Source organism: Bipolaris maydis (assembly GCF_028858645.1).
Source record: "Bipolaris maydis strain C4 unplaced genomic scaffold PSV08scaffold_5, whole genome shotgun sequence".
Taxonomy (NCBI): Eukaryota; Fungi; Ascomycota; class Dothideomycetes; order Pleosporales; family Pleosporaceae; genus Bipolaris; species Bipolaris maydis.
In genome coordinates this window covers 2,128,851-2,156,409 of record NW_027093861.1, presented here as the reverse complement: position 1 = coordinate 2,156,409, position 27,559 = coordinate 2,128,851, and the positions used below count along the sequence as shown (strand labels likewise).

The following is a 27,559-nucleotide window of genomic DNA, read 5'->3' as shown; positions in this document are numbered from 1 at the left end:
TCACTCTGCCTTTTTCGAGGTCTTTGTTCTCAATTTCATAAGCCCATAAACCAAACCGTACGAGCTCACAGCAAATAGAGCGCATATTCCGATATTCCTCCAGCCGTAGTAATGCTCATTGATGTTGAGGGTGGCCAGGTAATCACTTCCCTTCCTGTACTGACACACTTTGCAAGCTTGCGTCGCATCGGGGTTCACCAAGTTCGCTGCTCTTCCCAAGCCTTGGAGATATGGTTCCAAGTAAGCGCCACAGGACTGGCCATTTGGCGGGTCGAATACTGCAAATTCAGACTCCTTGCAGATGACCTCCTTGTCCCACGTAGTAAAAGTGAGCAAGCCTCCCATGAGAAATGTAAATGGATTGAGGTAGTACATCCAGTAACGCCAAAATGGCGTGATCTGGCTATACGGGAGGAGGACACCGCAGAATGATGTCAAGGCGGAGATGACGAGTGGATTGATAAGACTTGCAGCGATAGCGTTGGGAGCGTATGCAGCGACAAACTGTCCTATGCCCGTGTAGATGAACTCATAAATGAGCATGATGAAAAACACGGCACCAGCATCCTTGCTAGCAGACGGAAAGCCCACAGTGTAGTAGAAGCAGACGAAGTAGAGAACTGCGCAGAGGACGAGATAGGCGAATTCACTGACGATTACGCCCGTGACGAAGGCTACCCAGGCTGTGGCATACAAAATCAGATGCATGCTAGTAATGTGTGGACGCGGGAAACTTACAATAGATTCTGCTCTTCTTTTCACGAGCGTCATAGATGTCGCGGCGTTCGATGAACAACGGCTGCAGCTGCGCAAATACACCAGGCGCGACGAATATGAAGTTGAAGTTGGCGAACAGAGCCAGTTGCAGATCTGCCACGCTATTTCCAATCATCCAGAAGGTAAATCCATTGAACAGAGCAGAGCCAATGTGCAAAGTCATCTTGTTGTTGACGTAATCAATGTTCCTGTAAAGGGCAACGTTCATGCGGTTTGTGACAACCTTTATCTGGGTCCACATATCCGCGGCGAATTCCCTTCCATCGTCAACGCTCTTAGCCGGCTGTGCAGCAGTTTCAGCGATGATATGATCAAGTTCCTCGACGACTTCAGCGTGCTCTGGAGACTCCAACCACACCTTGTTCCAGTCCTTGCCTTGCGAGAGAGTGCCTGAAACGACATCGATCATGTGCTCTGCTGGGTTCGCTTCTGCGGGACATGGGGCTCCGTTGCGTCCAAAGTAGTCCTTTATCGTGGCTGCGTTAGTACCGATGTCTCCAAAATACACTGTCTTTCCGCCTTTGGTAAGCAGGAGAAGAGTGTCAAACTCGGCAAACAGTTGCGCGCTGGGCTGATGGATCGTACAGAGAACGGCTTGTCCAGCCCCGGCAAGTTTTCGAAGGAACCGCAGTGTGTTGAATGCAGATTGGCCATCCAAGCCACTGGTTGGCTCATCCAAGAAAATAAGGATGCTAGGTTTTGCTACCAGTTCAACGCCAATGGTGACTCGTTTTGTTTGCTCGATTGAGAGACCTGCACCGGCTTTACCAATTAGTGTGTGCTCCAAGTCGCGGAGCTCCAGGAGATCAATGACGGTATCGACATAGCGAAGTTTCTCTGCCCTTGGCGTCTCTGCTGGCTGACGTAGAAGAGCAGAGAATTCTAGGGCCTCCCTTACAGTTGTGTACGGTTCATGAACGTCTAATTGCTCACAGTAACCAGCACTACGTTGAAACGAAACTGGGAGGGGCCGTCCATCGACAAGGATAGAACCGTTGATTGTCCCTTCGGTTTTACGTTGAGCAAGAACATCCATTAGTGTAGTCTTGCCAGCTGTATTCCATGTCAGCAAAAACCAAATATGAATCAAGGGTACACAGCAAGCAACTTACCACCACTAGATCCCATAAGAGCGCCTAAAGTACCCGGCTTTATCCATCCTTGGACATTATCGAGTAAGACTCGGGGTCCATTTGGGGTCTTGACGGTATACGTTAAGTTTTTCCAAGTGAAGACAGACTCATTCCGGATCAGCCCTTCGGGTGTGTCGTTCGTGGAGGAAGCGACTACACCGCTCGAATCTGAGGAATTGGGGCTTTTTTCATCCACCTGAGACTCTTCATCGGCTACTAAGACAGTTTTCGCTTTCTTTACGTTCTCGCGTGGAACCACAAGCGAATTGCCTCCTGTAAACGTATTCTTCCAACGATTTGTGAAGAAAATAGTCAGAGCGGTGAACAAGACCCACCACGCCCAAAGAATTCCAAAGTTTCTCCATATATGAGCCGTAGAATACGAGAGAGAGGCCAAATATTCTTCACCAGTGAGGGAGTTGGCTCCGACTGCTGCTCCCGCAATGCCAGCGCAGGCATTATTGCTGGTCATATTGTAGCCAGGTCCGGCAGGTATGAGGTTGGGAATGACACAACGCATGGTTTGCCCTTTGAACTCTAAGGTAAATTGTTAGCACTAGAACCTGCAGATCAACGCGAGCAAAAGAAAAGATGCACACAACGTACCATTAGCCAGCAGGGATTCAAAGCCATAAGCCAACGGGTTAATCCAGAATATCCAGACAAACCAGGGGTGCATGGCTGTTTTTGGAATCATGTAGCCTGAATACATGATCAAAGCCGAAACCGTAAACCCAGAGATTTTCGAGGCATCGTCGAACTTATCGAAAGCAGCTCCAATCAGTCGGAACAATGCTGTCATGCAGATAGAAACCGAGAAGAGGAGAACCCAAAACGTGAAGAACGCACCAGCAGTCTGCTTCAATCCGACCATGAAATACACGATCAGCGAGTAAGTAGTAACTTGGGAAGCTATAATCGGAATGTCTGCAGTGATCTGTGCGAGGCAAAATGCAGCGGGATGGTAGAAAGCAAACTCCTTGTGCTTGGCGAGAACAGGTCTTCCAGAGAAACTATCAGTCACTTCAGAGAGTGCCATTAGACCAAAAGAGAGCACACTGATGAATATGGTACCACCTTTACTGAAAAGACCACCGCTCGTATCGGGAGTGTTATAGAACAAGCTACCAAATATCAGTGAGAGAACAATGGTTAGTGCCTGTTTGATGATGAAGGTCGCTCTGTCACCCCAGAGAATTTGGTATTGGCGCGTGACTGCAGTGGAGATTTGCTTCCCTAGGGGGATAGTGAATTGCGAGTTCTTTGGCAGGTGTCTGGATTTCTCCGTAGCAACGGATTTTTTGAAGTCCTCCGTGCTTTTCTGTGCGTATTCTGATTCCGGAAACGCAAGTTCCAATTGCATTCGCTGGTGAATACTGGATTGCTCGTAGCGTTCACGAACCGCATCGGCCGATCGAGGAAATGAAGCCTCAAAGCCGGGCCGGATGGCTCTCTCAGAAGGGACTGTCACGCCAGTCAGGAAATCTGCGACGTTGGCTGAAGGATCGCATAGGAATCCGAGCTGCTCCATGAAAGGACGTGCCTCCTCGCTTGGGCCGTAGAAAATCTGCTTGCCCTCATCGAGAACTAGGACTTTGTCGAATTGTTCGAAGATGCCGTTTCCAGCCTGGTATAGTGTTGCGATTGTTGTGACACCTAATATGGTTGTCATGGCTCGAAGCGCCTTGGCCCACTCCAGAGCAGTACTTGCGTCAAGACCACGAGTGCTGTTATCCCAACAAAAGACGCTTCCTCGAGTTGCCAAGCATTCAATGATGGACACTCGCTTCCTCTCGCCACCTGAAACACCACGAACATACTCGTTCCCGACTTTGGTATTATGTGTACTGGAAGTTGCGGTAGGACGTTAGCAAAATTTCTTGAGATGAGAAGGATCCACGTCGAACCAAGCGAAAGGGTGCATCCCACCCGATGCCAATAATGCATTCTGTACCATGTATCACTTACTGTTCAATGCCCATAGAGCGTAGCAAAAAGTCCTTCACCTCTTGTTGATATTCCTTTTCGGTCTGCGTCCCGAGAACGCCTTTGTCGGGAATTTTCATCTTGGTGGCAAAGTCCATGGTTTGACCAACTGTCAGAGTTGGGAAGAAGATTTCTTGCTCGGTGTTGATGACAATCTGTCCACGGTACTTTGAGGCTTCCTCCGAGGACAGGTTGCCAAAGCGGACATCGCCTTGGATCTCAGCATAGGCAGAGCGTTTGTTGGCGAGTAAATTAAGCAAAGTAGTACAACCAGATCCAGGTCGGCCGAGCACCAGTAACATCTCACCGGGCTTGACACAACCATGTGAGTTTTCTAGAATCGTTTTCATGCTGCTGGGCTGCCTCGATTCGCGAATCCTTTGCCAAACCTTGAACTGGGAGAGGAAGTTTTCCTGAATCATGGCACTTTTGCCAACCCCTTTCACGGTCAGGTTTTGCCAAGTAACTCCCAAATGCTTTGGGTTTTGTCCGCTGTTTTTTGCATTCATCGCTTTGACCTCATGAGTCATGTTCCAATCGCCAATCCTTGATTCATCTTCGTCCGCTTCCTCTGTATCGTCAAGTTCCCTTTCTCGAACTCTTTCCGAGAATGTGGACTGGTGGGTCAAGGTTCGCAGGATCTCTCCAGCAACAGTTTCGGACTCGCGACGATGATGGTTCTGATGGCTTTGTTGGGAGGCCATGGAGAGACCGTGACCAGAAGTCTGGGGACTGGCTGTCTTCGAGCGCTGGCGTTCTAACATGACGATCGTTTTATCTTAAGAGAAAATTCAAAGGTTTGAACCTAAGGTGTCGAGGTAGTGATAGGGAAGAAGACCATATCAGAATAGCAGCCACAGTCTGGTACAAAAGGAAGAAAGCTGAGAAATGTCTCACAAAAGCGAAGAGATATGGAAAGTGCATTATTATTATTATTATTATTATTCCATTATAGTCCTGTATCAGCCGTTGGCTATGTAGGACTTTGGCCGACGGCCGTTCTATCTAACTAGTTACAATTTGATACTTTGTGCTGTATTGCGTGACTGTGGTGCTTCGGCCTATATCTAGCTAAGCTGTTGCTAGCTTTCTAGACGCCTGGTGCTTAAGAGCAGTTTGGTAACAGGGAGAGATGTAGGGCAGCTAGGCTTCCTTCCAGCGAGCTCTCTTAGGGAGAAGGAAATAGTGCTAAATATTTCAAATTTTTAACTATTCTTTTTTTTTTTCCTTTTTTTTTTTTTTTTTTTCCTCTTTTGTTATTGTTTTTCTTATTTTTCTTTCTAGCCTTCTTGGCCGAGATGCCACTTTCTTGTTCCTATCCGCGTGCTAGTAATAAAAGCTAATGTAGCTTCTATACCGCTCGTGGTATGGAGTAGTCGTGGGAGTTTGAGTATTTTTTGGTTTAGAGTCTTTTTAAGCTGGTTTCTTTCTACGCTGTAAAAGCCGCAGTATCGAAGTAGGTGCTCTGCAGTTTGCGGTTTCCCACATCTACAAAGGTCGCATTCTCTTCTCTTTACTCTCTTTAGGTAGGAGTTAAAGTATCCGTGCCCTATCTTAAGAGAGTAGAAGGAGCTTAAAATGTCTCTTTTCGTGCCTCTAGGGATTGCTAGTTGGTTTTTGAGCTTTAGATCGAAGATAGCTCCGTAGCTGGTCTTCTTCTCTCTTACTTTTTCTCTATACTTTCTCCACTCTTCTGCCTGGCTAGCTCGTTGGAGGAGCTTAATCTTAGTGCCTAGGAAGGCTAGGCTTGTTTGTGATTTTTTTGGTGTTTGTTTTGTAGCTTCCTTTGCTAGAGCGTCTGCTCTTTCATTTCCTTCTATGTCTGTATGGCCTGGTGCCCATTTTAAGAAGATCTTTGCTTTTCTGTTAAGGATAGCTTTGGCTGCTTTTTGGCACCGAATTACCCATTGTTGGCCTGGCTTATCTGATAGACTTTGGAGCCTATAGATGGCAGCTTGGTTGTCAGCGTAAACGTGGATATTCTGGTCTTTTTGGGCTGTTTTAGCAGCGTATTCAAACGCTGCTGTAACGCCCTCAAGCTCTCCGTTATAGACTAGTTGTTGCTCGCCTATGTTCTTTGTCTCTGCGTAGATTTCTTCTTGGTTAGGGTTATAGACCGCTAGGCCTACTCCTATCCCATCTCTGTCTTTAGTTTTAGAGGCGTCTGAGTAGATTACTATAGAGTTATCCTCTATTGTTTGGATATAATCTTTGTGGGCGGCTGCCTCTTCTTCTTTGGATTTCTTTGATATAGAGATATTGTAGTTAAGAGAGTCCCATGGTCTGAACCTATATGAGATGATCTCTTCTATCTCTTTGGTAGATGGGATGGAGCTTGTGATAGCGCGTAGTTGTCTTGGTTTATTTGGCTGTTTTGATTGCTGAAGGGTTGTTTTTTGTAGCCTTGCAATAGCTTTTGTAATTGGATGGGTTGGAGCTAGTTGTATAGCTCGTAGAGCGTATTTTCGATTCGTTTGGCTTAGCCGTACGGCTGGTGACGGCAAGCTAGCTTCGATACTTGTTGGGATAGCTGGAGCTGTTTTAAATACTCCTAGTACCTTTCTACAAGCCGCGTTATGCAGCGGTTGAAGCTGATCTTTAATAAAGCTCTGGTTGCGCCAATAGATTGGCGACCCATAGTCTGCAATGCTGGTGACGCATGCTAGGTATAGTTGTCTGATAGCAAAGGGAGATAGCCCGCGGTCGATGTTAGCTAGTCTCCCTAGTCTATTAAAAGCTGTTTTTGCTTGGCTAGCTCTAATAGCTACGTGCTCTCTAAAGGATAGCTTATTGTCGAGGTATACCCCTAGCCACTTAATCGTATCTTTGTGGTATATTTTCTCCTTGCTAGGGAGTTCTAGAGGTATTTCTTTTCTTCTTTTGTTTTTTGTATAGTGGATTAGCTCTGTCTTTGCTATGTCGAATTCGATTGCTAGTTGTTTTCCTTTTGTAACTAGTTTGTTAACCTCGCGTTGTAGTATCTTCACGTTTTTCTTAATAGACGTTGACGAGGTTGTGATTGAGATATCGTCGATATAGGATAGCTGGAATCCATCTATTTGAGGGAATAGGTCTCTAATATAGATGAGAAAGAAGATTGGCGAGACTGGGCTGCCTTGTGGGATGCCCGCGTTAATCTCGCTAAACTCTTCTATTTGGCCGTCAAAGGCAAGCCTTAGAGATCTGTTAGATAGAAAGGTTTTAGCCCAAGTGATTAGGCTGATAGGTAGGCCTAGTCTTTTTAGTGTATCTAGGAACTGATTGTGCGAAACGTGGTCAAACGCTCCTTTAACGTCTAGAAAGACTGTTGATGTAGTATAGCCTTGTTGTTTTTGGTGCTGGATCTGATCTACAAGAAGTAGAGCTGCGTCTATAGCTGATTTCTTTAGTCTCCCTCCTATCTGCGAGTCGTGTAGGAGGTTGGTAGTCTCGGCTAGGTAGCCGAGTCTTTTAGCTATTATCCGTTCTGTTACTTTCCCTAGGCAGCTTAGTAGAGTAATTACCCTATAGGCCTTTGGGGTAGAATAGTCGGGCTTGGACGGCTTCTTTAGAATAGCTCCTGTAGCTCTTCTCCAGCAGGTTGGGTGGTATCCGTAGTTGAATAGCAGAGAGTAAGCTTTGAAGAACGTATTTGGCTGAGCTTGGTAGGCTGCTGTGATAATATCCTGTGATAAAGCGTCTGGGCCTGGTGAGCTACTTTTAACCTTATTAGAGCAAGCGCGTTCTAGCTCAGTTGTTGATAGCGCTGGCCACTCCCACTCTTTCTCTTGGTGGTTATTAAAGCTTGGTAGTGCTGTACTTGGTGGCGGTGGGAATAATGCTTTTCGAAAGGCTTTGCACTTTCCTTTAAAAGAGGTTTCTAGCGTCTCTCCCTGGATAGGAGGGATTCTTTCTACTCTCTTTTCCTTTGTATAGTCCATAGCTTTAAAGATAGATTGTGGGTCTTCTTTTTCTAGGAAGTTACTCCAGTGTTCTCTTTTAGCTCTCTTAATTGCCGTTTGGTACGTTGTTCGCGCTAGAAGGAAGTCTCTCTTAAAAAGATAGGCTTCTTCTATAGAGGTAGCTTGAAGTTGTTGTGCGAATATTCTTTGGCAGTGAGATACGTTTCTTCGTAGCTTAGTTAACTCCTGGTTCCACCAGGGCTTTGCTTTTAGCCCTTCTTTTAGTTGTGGAATAGCTTTATCTGCGGCTTGTTGGATTACTAGCGTAATGGAAAGTGCATTAGTAGTAGAGAAAACTAGATAAGCCATTATTGATTTTCGTACAAAAGCCGGCATGCTTCGCTATCTCGGAAGTAAAGAACGGACATGGTCGGGGAGACGACATCACAACGGACGATTCTGTTGTCCTTTGTTGAACCTCACCGACAGAGCATTCGTAATTCTCAAGACTATGGAGTCATAGAAAGTCAACAACGGGAAAGGAGCAGTTAGTCAGATCAGCTTAAGTTTCAGACATGATTCGTATTTGGCTAGCGTGCGTGCTCTTAATTATGTAAGCGGGACTTTCGGAACCATTTCGGAACCATATTTCGCTCGCCAAGTCACGTGCGAATATTATCTTGAGCAACTAATTTCTCTAACGTCGGTCTTCGGACGTGCATTTCTCCCCGTTCTTCACCCGCATCTACCCGGACATATGAGTTGTGTCCCTAACCAAAGCCTTCTCGGTACTTGAGGACCAAAAATCACTTCCGTGTGCATAGTTGCGCGTTGCAGAATTCCTGTCAGGCGAGCCAGTGAAAGCAGTCTAACCGAATGGAGCCTGAAATAACGGAGACAAGTGAGGACCAGACTGTCGAACCACAGAAGCGGACGCGTATAACCAAGGCATGTGATGTCTGCTACAACAAGAAGGTCAGAAGCTCTCGCCCATAGCCGACAACGTTGTGGCTGCTCCTGTCCATTGTCTAACATCGATGTTGAGCTCTGCAGATTAAATGCGATGGAGCCACTCCACAGTGCGAATGGTGTGCTCATCGTGGCTTGCAGTGTTCGTACGAAAGGAGGATCGTGAGGAAGAGGCGTTCTAAGTATGCGAAACAGCTATTCGCGTTTTTTGTGCTGTTCAGCTCACCTTTTCCAGTAGACAGCATCGCAGCCACCTACTAGACCGAGTCGATCGACTGGAACGACTCCTGGCCAACGCACTAGCAGAAAAGACAGGTACATCTCTACCCCGTGAGACCTCAATAGGTCCTTCAGAGTCAGCAACAGATACTTCACTCACTAGAGAGGATGACTTTAACAATGAAGCACCCGATATTTCAACGCCGTCGTCCACTGACCAGCCAGTCCTGGGCTCTCTCCACTTTGCAGGTTGGCGGCTAGGTTCTTTTAACTCAAGGAGCGGCATTCCGGTGTTTTCGGAGCTTGGGGAAAATTGGATCCGCTCGCGTACAGGGCAAGATGCGTCCCTTGAGCGAATTACCGCACTTCGCCAGTCCTGGCATAATATGGCCCGCTCAGACTGGGGGTTATCGGTTGATGTAGTAAATGTGCATTTGCCGATTGCAATGCCGGATCGGCAAGTCGTCGAGAAGTGTTTAGCCCTATACTGCGAGTCGTTCCTCTGCTGTATCTTCCCCGTTGTTGACCCTGTTCGACTTCAGACTACAATTTCTGCGGCCTACTCATCAACATCAGGCGCTTCGTCCGATGACATACACAATGCACAGGCTTGTGTATTTGCTTTTTTGGCATTTGTGTCATTCTTCAACGTTTACCAATCGGTAAACATAACCTCAGATGCGGAGAAATACTCGTGGACGGCGCATCGAATATTGATGACATACACTCGACCAGTGACGGCGGAAACATTGCAGACATCGTGTATGCTGGTATGTATCAATACCCTTCGAGGTCATCGCGTCGTACATTGGCTGAATATTAGTTAAGATGTTGTACCATCTCTTTTCTGGGGACCTTGCCAATGCTCTTATCCAAGATTCGGTGGCTACCCGAATAGTATACATGCTCGGGGCACATACCACGACCTATCCTTCGTGTAATGATGTGAAAATTGTATCCGCAAATTCTTCATATCGCGAGCGATATCTACTGCGGAACATTTTCTGGTTGATTTACATGATGGATAAAGAGTTATCACTGCGAACGGGACAGCCGCCGTGTCTGCAAGATGAGCATTGTGATATTAGTTTTCCACCAACCTACGCTCGGCGGATCTTTTCGCAAATGATGGGCTTTGGGACAGAAACGGATCTCGGCACTGTATACCCCTTCCCTGGTTCCCCGGAGTTGAGCATCATCAAATCGAAGGCCTACAACGCTCTATACTCTGCTCGCGCATTGAGGAAAACGGATGCGGAGATCTTGAGAGACATTCGTGAGCTAGACGATGACCTTGAATGTTGGAGGCTATCTGTCCCCCTATCATACAGACCCACTGTTGCATTTGCGCGCGCGACACTACCAGAGGATGTGTTGGTTATGCCTTCGACAATGCTGCATCTAGACTATAACCATTGCGTTGCTGCTATTCACCAGGCAACAAGCAGATGCCAGGCTTGGATTTCTGGAAATCAGGATGCAATGGACGGCGTGGGGAGCAGTCTAGAGTTGAGCATCGAGGCTAGTCGGTCGTCGTTGGTCTATCTCCAAATGGCAAGCCATCTCCTCGACGAGAATAGCTTTTGGTACGTATGCTTATTGGCGCCCTCCATCCAGTCCGATGTTTGATCTTTGTCAATAAATCCCAAGACCTTGAAATGAATCACCCACTGATACCTTGCGTCTTCTAGGATGGTCCTCTACTACCCGATGTCGGCCCTCCTCACTCTCTTCTACGGCATTCTTCACCGACCTCTCGCGCCGCAATCTCACAAAGACCTTGAGCTATTGAGGAGCGTTCCATCCATGATTCGAAGAATCCCAATAAGTCGCTGGATGGAAAAAGCAGTTCGCCAGATCCAGGCTGTAGATGAATTGGTTGCAGAACTAACGACCCTCGGACAGAGCGCAATCGACAAAGCAACACGGGAAACGGAAACAAGACGAGACAATGGATCTTGCTCGGTAATTAGCCTTATAAACAAGAACTAGACTGGATTACAGGAGTACCAGGCGCCTTGCCCACATGCCGCCACCTTTATCGAGAGGCATTTTCTCTTTAGCTGTCCAGACTTGTGAGGGAATTCGATGATATTACATAGATACCGGCAACCTTTGCCATTGTAAAACATGTACCATTAAAAAATAGAGTTTAATGCACTGACGGAACATTGCTCCTCCGCCAGAAAGCAAGTTGTACGTCATGTGAACTACTATTGCTAGAAGCTATCACCCCCAACAATAGATGATGAGGAGATTAGCACCACGCTGAGCTATTGGGCGGGAGTTCTTGTTACCGATATGTGCTAGTTCACATTTTTGTATACCAGGCATGCAAATACTTAGTGATTTGCTGTGGTGGACAGTCTGTATCCTACCTATAATCTGTTGTATACTTCGCAGTGAACAGACTACGCCATCGGGGTGCGTCCACATGCTCTGCACGACCCAGTGCACCAACCACAATATGTCATTTCCTATACAACCGCGGATGCGATTCTCCATCTGCCCCATTTTGTCACTACTAGTGCCGTACCACCAGCGCAAAGGACCACAGTAAGTGTGTGTATGCCAGCACCTCGCATGAAACGGCAGTGGCTTGAGCAGGGAGGCTGTAACTCCCCACATTGTCTACGACATATTTTCCACGCTAGCATTCGAAGCTTCAAAGAGAGGGCTTTCCAACATCTTGCTACAAATGTTCCAGTGCTCCATGCGAGCGTTATGTAATTGGTACAGCGGTGATAGGGAAGCACACCAGGCTTGTATTTAATCGACAGCAAGACCGGTCGCCGTACTGAGGTTACACAAGCTGACCTTGGCTACGCAACGGATAGGGATAGCTGATCAATCTCGACTGCCACTGCTTCAAAAAAGGTGGTTTCTCAACCCGACTGGCCTTTTCACCCTTTGTAATCTTCACATCTACACAGCGATTGTGTCAAGTCTTTGTCTGGAGCATTTGCCCTTGCCTTTGGTTTTTGATCTTTTCCATCCCCCATGAAATATGATCACCATCTGTGCATGGTTGCAGACATGCAGTACATTTTACTCTCACCACGCCGATATCATCGCAAAGCTATCTTTCGTATTTATAGCACGGGCTCAGCATTTAGCAGAATGTATCCAGGACATATCTTTATACTCGATAAGTTGCTGATTCTCTTTCCATGCTTCAAATTCGGGGATATCTCCTTCCTATAACAAATCGCGAGATTCCCGCCCTCAAAGGTGACGCAAATCCACAGTTCCTATGATTGCAGCTACACTACCACTAAACACAAAGTAAGCAGCAGAAGCACCACTAGACGTACCAGTCGCAAATTCAATGAGGCCACTATAAATATCGATTACGTCCGTTGCTATACCAGACCACAAGGCCCTTCTGATTTCGTGCCTGCCGCCATCTGGCAGTTTGTTGTCTCCAGCAGTCAAAAGCAATACTCCTAGCACAAGATCCCTACCACCGAACATTCGGGTCAATGAACTATAAGCTGCTGGTACGTCCATCTCGACTGATAGCAGTACAAATCAGTTTTCAAGTCAAGAGGTCATCATGGAAGGTGCAACGTACATAACGTACCACCGAAGTGTGGCGCAACTAAGCAGGTTACTCCAAGTCCAATGCGCAGGACCGCAATAGCTTTGATAGCTGCGTTGGATATTGAGTTTACAGGTTCAGGCTCGTTGGCATGTTTCTCAGGAAGGAGTGGCTCTTTCTGCTTAGGAGTAGATGAATACATTGTTCACTCTGTTACTTGGGGTCAACAATCAGCTAGCCATATACAAAACCACCTACCAAAATTCGGGTCGATGACTGAATGTCGGAAAGGTAGAGGTGGGCTTGTGGTATGGCACCACGATAGAGGCAGCTGGGTTTTTATGAAATTTGGGTGCTTTACGTTATTAGAGAATATTGGTTTAAGTGATTCTAAAATGCGTACTGAGCCATCCAAGTGACGGTGCCAACACCTCCAGCGCCGAGAGGTCTATTACGATATGATAGCAACGATGCCTCTAGGCTGCAACCACAGGTCAACTCACCTCGTATTGCTCGCATTCCTCGCAAATGACATCTGATTTTCTTCCAGATACCGAACAGTATAGAGCAAATTTAGCGCCTCACTGTTCTCTTCTTAGGTTCTCCATCTGTCCGACCTTTCCGTCCTTACTGGCTGCAGCCTCGTATTCCAAGTGGCCGGAGAGATGGCTGGCCCCAAACCGGTTTACTAGTGCCTTCGCAGCATAACATTATGCTGCCCCACCAACCAGATCATCCTCTCGTGTCCAACCCAGACATCCTGCTTTTCAACGCTTTTCAGCAACTTGTCTGGTATTAGTACTGCTAGGGGATGACTTCAGCTATCATGCCTGCAGAGAAGAGGAGGAGGGCTGAGGCCCCAGCGATAGTGCCGGAGCGTGGCGACCCAGGTAGGTAGCTGAGCTTATACATCTGACCTGTGGACTGTCAATGCACGGAAAATAGAAATGTGTAGATTTTGGTATCTGTACATGGAACTAAAGTAATGGTTTTGATTGGTGTGCATTAAACTGCGAGCACGTGCCAATACTGATGGGGATGAAGATCGGAAACGAGCCCTTAATGTACTTGCGCAACGGAGATATCGTAAGAACCCCTGATCTCATGCCAGTCATCTCCAAGTGTACTACTGGATTCAAGTATAGGTCAAAGGCGCCGAGACAAGATTGCTTCCTTGGAAGCCCAAATAAACGCACAGAATGGCAGCCAATCTCCCATTAAGTTGCATCTCGCACCGCCTGTGGAGACTGCAGCAAACTCTGGACCTTTGACTATCAGCCCCGAGGATATATTAAGTTTTGAATAGCACAATATTTCCTCTTTCAATGATGCTATGTTATCGTTCGATGCCGTCGATGTTGGCTTTTCACTATCTAGCGACTGTGGTAGGATCGCATCTCTAACCCGACACCATCGATATCACTCATTACTGACCATCTCCAAGGTATCCATGCCCTAACTACACCAGAGGACTCTACTACAGCGGCATTACCAATATTCAGTACTCCTTCGTCATCCAACACCTCCGCAGACCCAGGATCCCAGCCCTCATCCTTCACCTTTCCACTGAACCCAGACGTAAATATCGACGTACCCATGATGGCCACCTTTTGAGCCTGTATGACAGCCGCATCCCTACTTGACATTTTTTCAGACGTTTTCAACCCTTTCGCACTGCACACATCACCGCCCACCCCGCACCCGTATCTCCCGCCCAATCTCCACCCTGTTCGCGCGCAAATCCTGATCCCGCACCATCCAGCCCTGGACGCGCTTCGCTGGCCTTCGGTACGCGAGAAGCTGATTTGTGTACTTAAGTCTTATTTTCCTCCCCTAATTCTTACCTCGTCCCCCTTTCTCCTCACCTGACGCTTAACCCATAACCCCTGACGCCTGACACCACCAACCAACCTCCCCTCCCCCCTGCGCCCCCCAATCGCACGCGGCACCCGCGACGAACCCATTCAGCGCCTCATACGCGACATTGACGACTATTCCCACGGGTGTCGCGTTCACGGCAACACCGCAGGCTGCTCCCCGCACCACGAGATGGCCGAGGAGAGCTGGGAGATAGGTTCCGCGTTTTATCGCAATTGGTGGTTTTGTATGGATAATAAGGTAATTTTGATGACGAATGCACGAAGGAGGGAGAGGGGAGAGACGCCGCTGAGTTTGGGTGGTATAGGAAGTGTATATAATTAATTCATGTAGTATTGTTCACGAGAAAGGTAACAAAAAACGCGCTCTCAAATGCAGCGCTAGAGAACGAAAGAAAGAGTGAAGAAGAAAGGCGATCTCCCTTCCCTCCTGGATTATCGTGACCAATAACCAAATTACTGATATAGGAAAGCACCACGCCTACTCAAGCATACAGCAGCAATGGCAAATTGATCAACATCATGAACATGAGCAAACCGCGCCAGGCGGCTGGGTCATATGTCGGACAAAGGTTTCGAAGAGCTTTGTGGAAGCATATAGAGAAATTCCTTTTTTTAAGAAAATTTATTTTACATATAACTCATTATGCTTTACACAAACGGTAGGACAATATGGCTTTTATGCTCACCACCGATGTGGACTTGATGTTTTCCGCGGTTCTTGACATGTTTATGGGACCCGAAATTGCTCACGCACCTATTGCGTCCACCTACCACAACTCTGATGCTCTCGCCAGCTTCAAACTCAATACCTGTAGCCCAGATACCAATATCTAAACGGACAACGTCGCCGGGAGTAATCTTTTCCTCTACTTCGTGAGGATGGAACGGCCAGTGCGGATGCATGCTCTTTGACTCGTCAATTGCGCGATGCGATGCTCTCAAGATGCCGCATGGACCTTTGTATACGACCACCTCTGTAGCTTCCTGCGGCTTGAACTCGCTGAATGATTTTACTGGAATGCCGCCCCAAGGGATGTTAAGGTTCATCATCTGATCGCCATTCTTGTCTAGTTTTTCGAGAGTAACGTAAACATCCATGTCGTCGTGATCCGGGCAAGACATGTATAGAACTGCTTTTGGAAGGCCCATGATTCGGGTTGTTTCCGGGAAAGTATGAGTGAAGGTGACGTAATCGTCTGTTTCGGAGTTGTAGCTCAAAGTATCGCTTGGGCCTGTATCGCCAAAGAGCAGCTTCTGGTCTTGACCAAGGTAAGCTTGGCGGTATTCAGTTCGAGCAGGGGGGAAGTCTTCTTCGACGATGTTCTCATATGCCTGGGGCTCTTTCTTTCCAAAGCGCAAGACAGCCATCCGGACTCGCGGCGTCTTTTCCCATCCATTATCGGCACCCTTGAGGAAATGATCGAAAAAGGAAAATAGTTCTTCTTTTGCCTGGCTGTTTCCCCATAAGTCGTACCATTCCTGCCATGGGTGCCATCTAAGCCATTTTTGAGGGGTGTCCACTTCGAGCCATCCTCTGATAGCGCCCATTCCGTGCATTGTATTCGTCCAGGTACCAGTAATGTATGTTGGTACGTTGATCTTCTTCATATCGGGCCTCTTATCGTTCCACCAGCGATTGGCCAATGGGTGCTTCTCAAACATCAACCTGAAGCTCTCTAGATTGCCGTTCCCGTGTAGCATGTGTTTGACAATGAGCTGATCGAAGAGGTCTCCGGCGTAAATTCCACCACGTGCGAATTGCTCGCGGTATAGATCTCCACAGCCTTCCCAAGGCGCAATCGCCTTAAGGCTCGGTGGACGTAGGGCAGCGATGAACCATTGTATAATTGCTAAGTGGGAGTTGCCAACGAGGCCGACTGAGCCATTGCACCACGGCAATTTCGCAATGTGCTCGATTGCGTCGTAACCATCCTCGGCTTCCTGTTGGCCCATAATAACCATGGTACCACCGCTATCACCAGCGCCTCGCGAATCGATGTTGACAATGGCGTACCCTTTAGGTACCCAGTCCGCTGGATCTGGAGCTTCAAACTTTTCCAGGCCAGAAAGAGCGTCTGTGGGAACACCAAGGTTCCACGGCGTCATGTATCGTAGAGAGTCGATGCCATTGAACTTTTTGCCGAACGGCCCCCAGCAAATGAGTGCTGGGACTTTGTGAGCAACGCCAGATTCAGGCTCCGTCGGCCTTAGAATGTCTGTATAAAGCGTAACGCCATCTCTTGCAGGAATGGCTACGTCATGTTCCACAAGGATATCGCACGGCAAAACCTTCGCTCCAGGGTGTGAAGGATGTTTCCAGCCCTTAGGAAGCACTTCTTTGCGCGGTTTTAGGCCTTCATAACCACCTTCACCAACTTGAGCTGGTGTAAGAGGCTCAATCGGGACTTCGATTCCAAAATTTGAGCTGGACTTATTCTGGTTGACAAGCATTGTGTTGGATGCCTAGCGATTAAGCTGTAGACAAGGAAAAGGATTTGAGAAGGAAATTATCCGACAAAGAAGAGGCATCCCACTTATTACATGTACACTGGCTCAAGAGATCGACGGATCCTCAAATCGGAATGCGGAGTGAGGTGTCATGTTCGACCGGGACTAACCTCCACATGTGCTTCCGAAAAGAAAGAGCTCCACGCTATCCAAACATCCACTTATCATGCTTGGATACTAACCCTAACAATGGTCTGGGAGGAACAAGTTTTGATGGGCAAGCGACTAGTCTGATGCTGGGGTACCCGCCATCGGCAACTCCTCTAACCCCACATCCTTCCACCTGCGGCTAGCGAAAGTAATGCGCAAATGGTATCCCGAACCGAACCGAGCCGAACCGATCAATGTTCCCCAACTGTGAGGGGTATCGATCGGTCATCATGTTCTCGTCAGCGGCAAACTTAGACTGAAACAAGCAGCTGCTAAGACGACCATATAAGACAAAAAGGCGAAGGTTATCACAGGAGACAGCAAGAGTACAGAGGCATTGTGCCACTATACCAACCACATACAAACCAATCTCGTGTCTATCTTCTTTGTTACCCGACACCGACACCATGTCAACCACTGTTCAAATTGCCGTGTCAGAAGCGCCTGTGGAGGTACCCAAATTCAAGCCTCAGCCATCAGGCCCTAGAAGACTATTCCGTCAAGAAGGGCTTGTGTATGGTGATTGGCGTGACGATATCATCCGAGATGGATATGTCGTGGTCAAAGGTGCCATCCCTCGTGATCGCGCGGATGGCTATGCTGAGGAGATGATGTCCTGGATTGAAAACTTGTAAGTAAATCTGCGCTTGGGATACTATGCGCAAAGCAGGTCCATCTTGGACACGGGCATGAGCTAATCGTACAATGTTTATTAGTGCTGGCGGGTTGGGGTTTAAACGCGATGACCCATCGACCGTTGTGGAATCGAAAATGCCTATAATCAACGAAAAGGGCATGTGTCTCGGATACGGTGTTGCACACGAAACCTTCGCTTGGTCAGTGCGCCAAGAGCCGGGAGTTGTTGGAGCATTTGAGAAGGCGTATGATACGAAAGACCTTATCGTTTCCTTTGATGGAGCAAACATGGCATTCCCAAACCGCAAAGACCTCAAGGAAAACAACCCCTGGCCACATCAGGATCAAGATCCCGAGAAGCCCGGTTTTCGCTGCCTTCAAGGACTGGTGAACTTGCTTCCAAATGGGGATAACGATGGCGGTCTTATCGTTTGCAAAGGCGCTCACCTCCTTAGCGAGGAGTTTCATGAGCAGTTCAAGGATGAGCCCAACAAGATTTGGGCTTGGACCAAAGAATGGTACGGCTTCACCAAGGAAGGAATGAAGTGGTTAGAGGACAAGGGCTGTGAGTGGGTGAAACTCAACGCCGAGCCTGGTGACCTTCTCCTCTGGGACAGCCGCACACCTCACTACAACCTTAGCCCAACAGGCGAGAGGCCACGTTTCTGCATCTATACATGCTACATGCCAGTGACCGAAGCTTCGGAAGAGGACCTGTTGCGAAAGAAGGACGCTTTCTACACGACTCAAAGCACTACTCATTGGCCCAATGCTATGCACGTAGGTGGGTTACCTATCATCCGCAACAACGAGCCCTGTCCCTATAATACAGGAAAGCCAAGGAAGCCAGTAGAACTATCAAAGCGAGGATTTGAACTGACAGGAATTCCATACATCGGGACATTGTCAGCCTGATCTCGAAGAGAGGGTTGGGTGGAAGCGACGCTTTTATGACAGGCTTGGACATTTTAGATTTCCAACTTTTATCGGGGCAAATTGAATTATAAGTAATAACAAAGTTAAGCTGCTCTGGTGTTGATATCTTATGGTTCGATAATGTGACTTTGCAACCAGCCATCCTTGCAGGAAAATTTCTTTGACATCAGCATAGAGCATTTTGACAATAGATTAACTTCGCTTCCTTTGTACCCCCATTCTCGTTTCTATACAGAAACTTGTTTTTTGGTCAAGTCGTCTACCAGCTCTTTTCTTACAATTTCAGTGCCAGACGTTAACAAGTGAGACTTTGTCTCATTCATTCAATCTCAATAACACCTACAGAGTTTTGCTATTTAATTTCACCGGGTGCTTGATTAAGTGATAAAGGAATTAAATCATGCTAAGAGTGGATGACAACAGATTTACGAAAAATCACCGCGCTGAGGCTGAGTGTCTCTACATACGCGGTTTGGAAAAAATATCTGGGCTAGGAAAGGGTCATATGAATACTTGGATTATCCAGAACAACCACTAAGCTATCTCGATTTCTCAGATTGGATAAGTCAAACACCTTACTTCGCTTCGGTAAGCCCTGGCCACAAGGTTCTGACAGCCCATTTGCGAATGCGAGGACCCAAAAAGTAGATCGGTATACCTAGAGCCATGAGGCCGCCGACGATACCAGCTAAGATATTCATGGCGCCATCATAACCAGTGGCCTTGATCGCTGGAACAGTAGAGTAGCTCAGACCAAAGGAGATGAACCCTCGACCGACACAGATAACCATCAATAAGGCACCCGCCTTCTGGGGAAAAGCATCAACCGCATAGGTGATACCAATCAGATTACCGGTCAAGAAACCCAGATAACACATGTGAAAGGGGGCTGCAATTCCCATCCAGTGATACTGGAAAGGATGAGCACCAGCCTGGCCATAGATAACACAGCCCAACACTGTTGTCACAGTTGGGATGATAAGGGACAAGAGTCGGAACTCAGGCTGATATGGGAAAAGAACCCAAGATGTTAGTGAAAACCCGATAATACAAACATGAAGATGACGGAAAATGATGTGAAAATGAGATAAAGGAGGCTGAACGTACCTTGAAGATGCCACCGCTTCTCTTACTCATCCATTTAGAGAAGCTATCAGTGCCATAGCCCAAGAGTGGGATTAGAACCATGACAACTGCAATTTGAAAAATCTGGACCCATCCTAGCACGTCAAAGGCAAACTTGTACGGCGGTTGTGTGAGAATGACAGCAAACGTAGAGGCCTGGTAGATGTAGACACCCAAGAAAGCACCGTTGAAGAGCAAAATCCAGAAAATAGTGGGGATAAAAAAGCCCTTTCCAGTGTCGACGTAGAAATCGGTCACTCTGGACCAGACAGGTTTGTGGTGGAAAAGCTTCAAGTTATGACGTAGAGAGCGTGGGCCGTAGATATCTGGTCGAAGTTCGCGTCTCTTGCCAGCCATGGGCTTCTCACCGGCTGAAGCGATTTCGCGTTCATCCTCTTTGCGTTCGTACATGGTCTCAACTATGAAGAAGATGGAAAGGATGAGTGTGGCGATGGTCAAGAAGGTGATGATGAGATACCACCACTTCAGGCCAAAGGGCGGAACAACGTATGCTGTCATGACAAACAAGACAGCCGTACCGACAGTTTGGACGCCAATGAACCACGACAACTTGCTGCTCCTCTCATGGAGAAAATGGATTTCTTCAACGATAAAAGGCGCAAGGGCCTCGCTTTGGCCTGCCGCCATGCTGAAGATGTTCCGGCCGGCAATGTGACTGGTGAGGGTGGTGGAATAAGCGCACCAAAAGCCAGTGATGATAAGAAGAAGCAGGGAAAAGAGGAAAATTGGCCGGCGACCAATTGTCAGTGTTAGAGGCATGGATATAAGGTTACCAATACCCATGAAGAGAGTTGGATAGGTGACGAGGTCGGTCACGCGGGCCGGATCATCGTTGGGGTAGGCCTTCATGACTGAGGGCATAACAGCACCAAGACCAGAGGTTCCGAGGACAGCAATAGCGCTGTATACTCCGACAAGGAAGATAATTAGAAACTTGTGCCAAGTTGGTAGATTTAGGGGATCTATAGCGAGAACGGAATGTCAGCGTGAAACGAAGAAGATTAACCGAACGCACTTGTAGGATCACGACTTGCTAAGTTGAGCGCGCAAGATGGAAAATGAGAGCATGTTCTCTAAGCTTACCTTTGGGATCACTGCTTGGGGTAGGGATGAGAACAATAGACCCATCTTGGAGAAGATCGATAGTTCCATAATCAGTAGTGGCCTGGTTACCAGGTTTGTCGCTTAAGCTTTCCACGAACTCAACCTGAGTCTTCGACTCGATATCCTCGAATTTACTCATGATCGCGCTCTTTTCCTCCAGATAAGCTGTCAGGGGGGCTGTGATAGACCGCGGAGGCACAATAAGGAACCAAGTGACAAATAGAATAGATAATAAACAGCCTCAAGGCACCCTTCTTGAATTGGTGCAGACGGCCTGTCTCCGTCGAACAAGTGTCTTGTCGACGATAGGACAAGCTGCTTTTAGGTCCACAGGGTGGCCATTTCAGATACGTATGACGACTTGGAGCTTTTGTACACAAATCGCAATCAACACTCCCCTCCACATCACGGTGAACCAAGCCAGAGCTAGCTAGAGCTAGCTGTGTCTGGATCTGATTGAATATGGGGTGCGGGGAAAATCTGGGGAATCATAGTCTTACTATGGTCTTATCAAGCGCTCCTGACTCGGTAAGTGTTTTATCTGTCAACTATGTCCCCGCCTTTCAGCCTGCAAACTACTAGTGTGGCGAGCCCGTTTGACTTGCCGAACCGAGGTAAGTACCCACTTACATGTCGCCTTCTTCCAACATCGTCTTGTGCATCGTCGGCATCACTTACTGTCACTCGGTTCGGTATCGCCATGCCCTCATCGGCAATGCGATCGCACAGTGCAGCCCACAATGAGCCTGCCGCAACAGCCGCGACCAACGCGACCGGCCCCCATCTTCTAACACCATCGCCCTCAACCTCAACTCGCAGCGACAACCCAGGAGCGTCGTCGAAGCGACGTCGGATCAACTTCGCCTGTGATTATTGTCGCTCGCGCAAGACTCGCTGCGATGAGGGCCAACCATCATGCCATGCTTGTTCAGCCGCCGGTATTCAGTGTGTCACCAGGAACCGCCGCCAACCATGGCTTGACGTTCGGCGGCATGAAGCTGGTAAAGCGCAGCATCGTAGTGAGATAGAAGAGGCGGCAAGGCAAGATCAGAATAATTCGAATTCAATTCCAAGGGGTGCAGTCGCGTCATCAGCAACACCAACACACGAAGATAGAAGAAATGCACCCGCTTCTCACCGAAGCCGGCGACAACAGGATCTTGAACACGAGACAATAACTGCTGAAGAAAACACTGCTTTTCCTAGTATCCAGGATCTGCCACAAGCAGGGAATGATGCCACCATCATCTCAAATCCGCCTTCGAGCTATCCCAGGCATCAAGCTCAAGGTACATCGACCCACCGCTCTAGCACTACACAGGGTGATGACGATAGACCCGATCTCAGATCTCGTTTACCCATCATACATTCCGACTCCGGGAACTCGTCTCTAGACTTCATGACCAGCTGGCTAGATCTTGCACGTCACCGTCTTCAGATCCCTCGATCAGGCTTTCGCCAAGCAGAGCAGTCCGACAGCGACCCAGCCAGTGACGCTGGAGCGACGCAAAAAGAGTCCGTATTGCCAAACTTTCTACAAGTGTGGAATTTTCCAGAGCAGGAATCCTTATCAGCCTTGGTTGACTGGTTTCTTGAGGGCCCAAATAACGTGTTTCCTGTCCTCGAGCCAGACAAAATCAGGCATGGAGCTCAGATGGCATATGCAAATGGTCCCCAATCTTTCACGCAACAGTACGGGCTCGCAGGGCTAATGCAGTTGTATCTCGTCATGATACTTGGCCGTAGCTCAAGGCCCAACAAAGATGTTAGCTTCGATGCTGAAGGATGTCTAGAGTATTCTCAGAGCCTTCTTGGGTTGATAATGCAACAGAGTACGCTTGATGCCCTTCGAGCCGTCATTCTTTTGTCTATGGCGCTGCGATGTCATGAAAACCTGGCTGCAGCTGGACATACAATGAGTCTAGCTGTCTCCATGGCTATCTCGCTGGGCTTGCCGAAACAATCGCCACACTTGCCGCCTGGAGAAGAAAGACGGAATGTTTGGATGAGTGTGTTTTCATTTGAGAAATTTCTCTCTTTTGAGCTCGGAAGAGCGTCACTCATCGTAGATGACTATCCGGACTTGCTACCCGACTCCAGTCTGCTAAGGGGCAGGGAGCATGGAATGGAAAATGGTGATTCAACATATCAGTCGCGGCAGCGGCTACAGCATCCCATCTGCGAGGTCGTTTTGAGTCTGGCTACGGTACTAAGCGATGTGGGCAGGTTATGCGTCCATGCTAGCAAGAAGGAGGACGACAAAGATGTTGACAATGTAACAGATTTGATAAGAGAAAAGGTCCGGACAATAGGCCTATCCTGCGTGAAATTGATGAGTTGGGCATCGGATGTTTGCCCGTCTAGTTACAGGTAAGTTTCTAGGTCTTCTTTTTTTACACTTGTTCTCATCACCATGCTCATAACCGCCACAATAATTTGGCTGCAATTTTTATATTTGAAGCTGATACTTCATACATTTATAAAGCCCAATTATGGATATATTGTTCAATTCCAAGACACATCCGTTTGCATCATTCATTGCAATGCAATATCACGTAGCGTAAGTACACTCACCCTTTCTCAATGGCAAGAATTCGGAATAGAAGACCATGTAATGCTGACATTGAATTGCACGGAAAGCATGATCATTGTAACTCGCAACAGTCTTCTCATTAGCGAGAAGGCCATTCGTCTCTCCGTCGATGTCATTGCAAAGGACGAACCATGGGAGTATGTCGTGCGGAATGGGCAGAGCCTAGCTGCTAATTCAGCACGCAAGATCTTACGCCTTTTCCTGGAATCATCGGAGAACCAGACATATCCTGTACTCCCGAGTCTTGCCGGTCCATTGCATGCTATGGGCGCTCTGGCTGTGTTCGTAGTGACCCGGCAAAACTCAAGGATGGCAAGCATGGACCGAGAGCTTCTAAAAGCTGTAGCGCTTGCAGCCAAGGATGCAAATACCTTGGGCAGAGTGAACAAAGAGCTCGAATTTGCATTCAACAAACTAAACACGTTCATGACAGCGGCTACGGGATCTCACAGGCATAATCGACCAAGGCCATCGCAGCGACCAGAAGCTGAAAATTCCACGCTTCCGCCAGAGCCCACCGCTAGAGATCCGACCCAAACCTCGGCATGGGATCCTCTGTGGCAAGTTCCAGCGAATATTGCTCCAATGGCTGATGGTAACGGGGAGCCTTTTAGCGTAATTCCAACTGGGCAGATGAGTAACTTTGAAAGTCACAACGATTTGGCCTGTTCAGACTGGTGGATTGAAGATAGCTCTCCAATGATCATGGATGAGCTTGGATGGAATTGGGCCAACTTCTCTCAGCTCTTAGGTGGCCGGGACATTGAGCCTCATATACAGCTATGAGACTTCGTGCAGTCGTTCAAACACGCTATTGGATTCTGCATTGTACCCACTTACAACGAAGCTATTTTGAGGAGTCATATCCTTACGCATGTACAATTAGTTCCCTCTGGTCTGGATTCAATTCCTCAAAGTACAATTAAAAAAAAAGATGCCGAACGGAAGCTCCACATCAAAGTGCATTGTTCCCGAGACCGGACATTGGACCCAACCGTTCACTATCGCAAAATCGCAACACAAAAAACAATCTATGCTAGTTTTCTGATGCTGGAAATTTAAACTCCTCTTTTTGGGCTTGCTGGTAACAGGCTTCTGACGTGTGTAACAGAGCCACAATTACCGACGCTGCTCATCAAGTCACGTGGCTCCGGAATTCAAACGTCAGCTTTGATACTCCTGCTAGCCCAGACGTCGGCTCCTAGTTCAGACGCCAATGTTCTTGCCTTGTTTCACTTCGGCATGTGGAGAGAGCTAGAGCGTCCAATGCTGAGGAACTTGCTGATCAATCGAAGACTGGAATGTAGTGGCAATAAAGCGTAGATGCGTCGGCTCGGGATCTTTCCAAGCTAGTAGTCATGCATCGGCAACTCGCTAGCGTCTCAGTCAATTGGCATCACACAATGCGCACGTTGGCTGTGGGTCTTATCTGGACCCGGCAATGTAGAAGCGATTGGGCTGCCTGAGAGAATGCGGAGTCGCGCTTGTTAGGGACGCCTGGCCTAGGCAATAAGGCCACCACGACCCAAACCCGAACCCGATCCATGGGCGACAAAAGGGAGATAGTGCAACTTGGTATGATTTGGTATGACAGAAAGCAGTCGTTGTTATAGAGACCGAATGGCCCTCCTGGCCTTACTGTCCTTTGGATTGTTCTTTTGATTCTCCCGGGTATTTGCCCTTAGTCGCTTTCGAACCAAAATTCTGGCAATCTTTTTATTCACCATTACTGTATTGAACTCATGGCACGCGACACCAAGTTTGATGTCGGGGTGGCGGTGATTGGTGGCGGGCCTGCCGGCATGGCAATAGCGCTTGGATGCATCAAAGCCGGCATCGATGTCAAGGTGTATGAACGATATCCCTATGCCAGGCCAGCAGGCAACATTCTCAACCTATGGCCACCGGCTATACATGCCCTCAAGTGCATGGGCGTGGATACGACTGACCTCGGAGCTGCCTCGCCTGCAACCACGTTCCGGAATCCCAGTGGACATGTACGTGCTACGGTACGGCTGGCGGATGATGTCGTGGAGAAATACGACGGTGGCTTTCTTGGGCTTTTGCGACCAGATCTCTACAAGCGGATGCTCTCAGCCATCCCTGAGGGCATCATGGAGTTCAACAAATCAGTGACTGCATTCGAAGACACTGGCGACTGTGTTCGGATGACGTTGGGCGACGGTACTGTCATCAAAGCAGCTGTCGTCATTGGCGCCGATGGCATCGACTCTTCTGTCCGCACTCACCTCTGGGGACAAAGTCCGCGAAGAAACCATGACCTCCACGTTATCGGCGGCTTCACCTTTGACGCCGCCGATGGAGTCATCCCCGACGAATGCGTCATTACCCACGACCCCCAAGTCCAGGGAACATACGGACCTCTTCTAAGCCAGGGCCGCAAAGGCCTCCAGTGGTGGTTCGTCGAGGCATGGTCCGACGACAAGCCCGTAGAAGAAAACCTCAAAAGCCGCGCTCAGATGCTGTCGAAACGATTCCCTGGGCCCCTTGGTGACCTAGTCAACAGCACCGCCCCAGAAGACGTCGTCATGTGGCCAATCCGCGACAGAGTGCCACTCAAGAAATGGTCAAAGGGCCGCATGAGTCTTGCCGGAGATGCAGCCCACGCTACGTCGCCCTACGCTGCTTACGGCGCGGGAATGTCCATCTCAGACGGCTATTTCATCGCGCAAAGTCTATACAGGATGGACCTCTCCGACACAAATGCGGTTGCAAATGCGCTGGAGCGTTATGAGGGATATCAGCTGGCACACACGACGCATATGGTCGAATCGGCGTATTTTGTAGGCAGACTCTTCCATCACGTTCCTTTTCCACTGAATTATCTGCGCAATCTGGTTTTGGACTGGACGCCCATGTTGCAGCGGGAAGTGGGTGATAAGAATCCCGAGGAGATTACTGGGCAGTTGAGGTTGATGGGTAGGGATATCACTGTCTAGAGTGCGGGACGCTCGAAATTTCTGAAAGTCACTTGTTGGACACACTGGTACACGGGTTATGGCGCAGGTTAGGGTTGGGGTAGAGAGAGAGAGAGATCTGGGCTTGATCCACGAGTACGATTTCAAGCCATCATTTCATATGCAGGGGTGACAGTATTTCATCACTCATCCATAATTCGAGTTCAGTTAAAGTTCAAATACATCTTTCGTTACTTATCTAATATGGAAATAGCTCCCCATTGGCCTCCATACATATAGTGATTCCTTCACGATCTGGATCCTCGATTGAAACCAATATCTTGAACTCGGCTCAGAGTTTGTCTTGTATGGCTCTCTGGCGACTGTGGTACGTTTAGAGGAAGCAGTTTTGTAAGATGGGCCACCCTATTCCTCACGCTTGAAGGGAGCGGTCTTGTGAGGGGGGCTGGCCTCGCGTTTGAAAGGTGCGGTCTTGTGGGGTGGGCTAGCCTCACGCGCCTTGAACGGAGCAGTCTTGTGAGGGGGGCTAGGGTCCCTCTTAAAGGGGGCAGTCTTATGGGGAGGACTAGCCTCGCGCTCCTTAAACGGAGCAGTCTTGTGTGGAGGGCTGGCCTCGCGTTTGAAAGGCGCAGTCTTGTGAGGGGGGCTTGCTTCACGCTCCTTGAAAGGAGCAGTCTTGTGGGGTGGGCTAGCCTCACGCGCCTTGAATGGCGCCGTCTTGTGAGGAGGACTAGCCTCACGCGCCGTCTTGTGAGGAGGACTAGCCTCGCGCTCCTTGAAAGGGGCGGTCTTGTGGGGAGGGCTACGCTTCCAAGGGGCGTCGACGGCGTCCTTCTTGAACGGGGCAGTCTTGTGCGGAGGACTGCGCTTGAATGGCGCAGTCTTGTGTGGTGGGCTTGCTTCGCGCTCCTTGAACGGAGCAGTCTTATGAGGAGGACTGGCCTCACGCACCGTCTTGTGGGGAGGGCTGGCCTCGCGGACGGCGACCTCAGCGAGGACAGCAGGAGCTGGGATGGCAGCAGCCGAAACCGCGCCCGCCAGAAGGGGGAGAAAGACGATGCTGGAGAGCTTCATGGTGAGGGTGGAAGGTGGAGTAGATGGCCCTTCGGTGAGTTGTGCTGAGCGAGAATGGAAAGAGGTAGAAGAGGAGGCTAGTTGTGA

The 27,559-nt window shown here is 48.5% G+C and overlaps 10 protein-coding genes across 10 annotated transcripts; 5 read left to right on the top strand and 5 right to left on the bottom strand.

Moving 5' to 3' along the window:
• PSV08DRAFT_177239 (ABC-2 type transporter-domain-containing protein) lies at positions 1-4,426 on the bottom strand (the record flags this gene model as incomplete). Its single annotated transcript, XM_014226298.1, has 5 exons — positions 1-683; positions 739-1,830; positions 1,890-2,447; positions 2,517-3,757; positions 3,879-4,426. 5 exons carry the CDS (start codon positions 4,424-4,426, stop codon positions 1-3), a joined length of 4,122 nt encoding a protein of 1,373 aa, XP_014081773.1.
• A 4,171-nt stretch (positions 4,427-8,597) lies between these two features.
• On the top strand, positions 8,598-11,083 carry PSV08DRAFT_200809 (uncharacterized protein). Its single transcript, XM_014226299.1, has 5 exons — positions 8,598-8,752; positions 8,831-8,928; positions 8,982-9,735; positions 9,794-10,551; positions 10,657-11,083. Exons 1-5 carry the CDS (start codon positions 8,654-8,656, stop codon positions 10,955-10,957), a joined length of 2,010 nt encoding a protein of 669 aa, XP_014081774.1. The 5' UTR covers positions 8,598-8,653; the 3' UTR covers positions 10,958-11,083.
• Positions 11,084-12,190: 1,107 nt separating this feature from the next.
• Positions 12,191-12,708, bottom strand: PSV08DRAFT_370465 (uncharacterized protein; the record flags this gene model as incomplete). Its single annotated transcript, XM_014226300.1, has 2 exons — positions 12,191-12,480; positions 12,540-12,708. 2 exons carry the CDS (start codon positions 12,706-12,708, stop codon positions 12,191-12,193), a joined length of 459 nt encoding a protein of 152 aa, XP_014081775.1.
• Positions 12,709-13,332: 624 nt separating this feature from the next.
• PSV08DRAFT_370464 (uncharacterized protein) lies at positions 13,333-14,708 on the top strand (the record flags this gene model as incomplete). Its single annotated transcript, XM_066093191.1, has 6 exons — positions 13,333-13,396; positions 13,652-13,746; positions 13,813-13,891; positions 13,951-14,007; positions 14,122-14,315; positions 14,475-14,708. 6 exons carry the CDS (start codon positions 13,333-13,335, stop codon positions 14,706-14,708), a joined length of 723 nt encoding a protein of 240 aa, XP_065949374.1.
• Positions 14,709-14,994: 286 nt separating this feature from the next.
• On the bottom strand, positions 14,995-16,837 carry PSV08DRAFT_409183 (Alpha/Beta hydrolase protein; the record flags this gene model as incomplete). Its single annotated transcript, XM_014226302.2, has 1 exon — positions 14,995-16,837. The coding sequence occupies one exon, from the start codon at positions 16,835-16,837 to the stop codon at positions 15,035-15,037; it is 1,803 nt and encodes a 600-aa protein (XP_014081777.1). The 3' UTR covers positions 14,995-15,034.
• Positions 16,838-17,451: 614 nt separating this feature from the next.
• On the top strand, positions 17,452-18,652 carry PSV08DRAFT_221538 (uncharacterized protein; the record flags this gene model as incomplete). Its single annotated transcript, XM_014226303.2, has 2 exons — positions 17,452-17,675; positions 17,761-18,652. The coding sequence occupies 2 exons, from the start codon at positions 17,452-17,454 to the stop codon at positions 18,593-18,595; spliced, it is 1,059 nt and encodes a 352-aa protein (XP_014081778.1). The 3' UTR covers positions 18,596-18,652.
• Positions 18,653-19,191: 539 nt separating this feature from the next.
• PSV08DRAFT_176431 (major facilitator superfamily domain-containing protein) lies at positions 19,192-21,005 on the bottom strand (the record flags this gene model as incomplete). The annotated part of the gene is made up of 3 exons (XM_014226304.1): positions 19,192-19,620; positions 19,724-20,724; positions 20,846-21,005. 3 exons carry the CDS (start codon positions 21,003-21,005, stop codon positions 19,192-19,194), a joined length of 1,590 nt encoding a protein of 529 aa, XP_014081779.1.
• A 561-nt stretch (positions 21,006-21,566) lies between these two features.
• Positions 21,567-24,245, top strand: PSV08DRAFT_221536 (uncharacterized protein; the record flags this gene model as incomplete). Its single annotated transcript, XM_014226305.1, has 3 exons — positions 21,567-23,236; positions 23,352-23,426; positions 23,507-24,245. The coding sequence occupies 3 exons, from the start codon at positions 21,567-21,569 to the stop codon at positions 24,243-24,245; spliced, it is 2,484 nt and encodes an 827-aa protein (XP_014081780.1).
• Positions 24,246-25,201: 956 nt separating this feature from the next.
• On the top strand, positions 25,202-26,419 carry PSV08DRAFT_409180 (uncharacterized protein; the record flags this gene model as incomplete). Its single annotated transcript, XM_014226306.2, has 1 exon — positions 25,202-26,419. The coding sequence occupies one exon, from the start codon at positions 25,202-25,204 to the stop codon at positions 26,417-26,419; it is 1,218 nt and encodes a 405-aa protein (XP_014081781.2).
• A 159-nt stretch (positions 26,420-26,578) lies between these two features.
• PSV08DRAFT_290801 (uncharacterized protein) lies at positions 26,579-27,553 on the bottom strand. The gene has a single exon (XM_014226307.1). It carries the CDS (start codon positions 27,470-27,472, stop codon positions 26,804-26,806), a length of 669 nt encoding a protein of 222 aa, XP_014081782.1. The 5' UTR covers positions 27,473-27,553; the 3' UTR covers positions 26,579-26,803.
• Between the last annotated feature and the right edge of the window lie 6 nt (positions 27,554-27,559).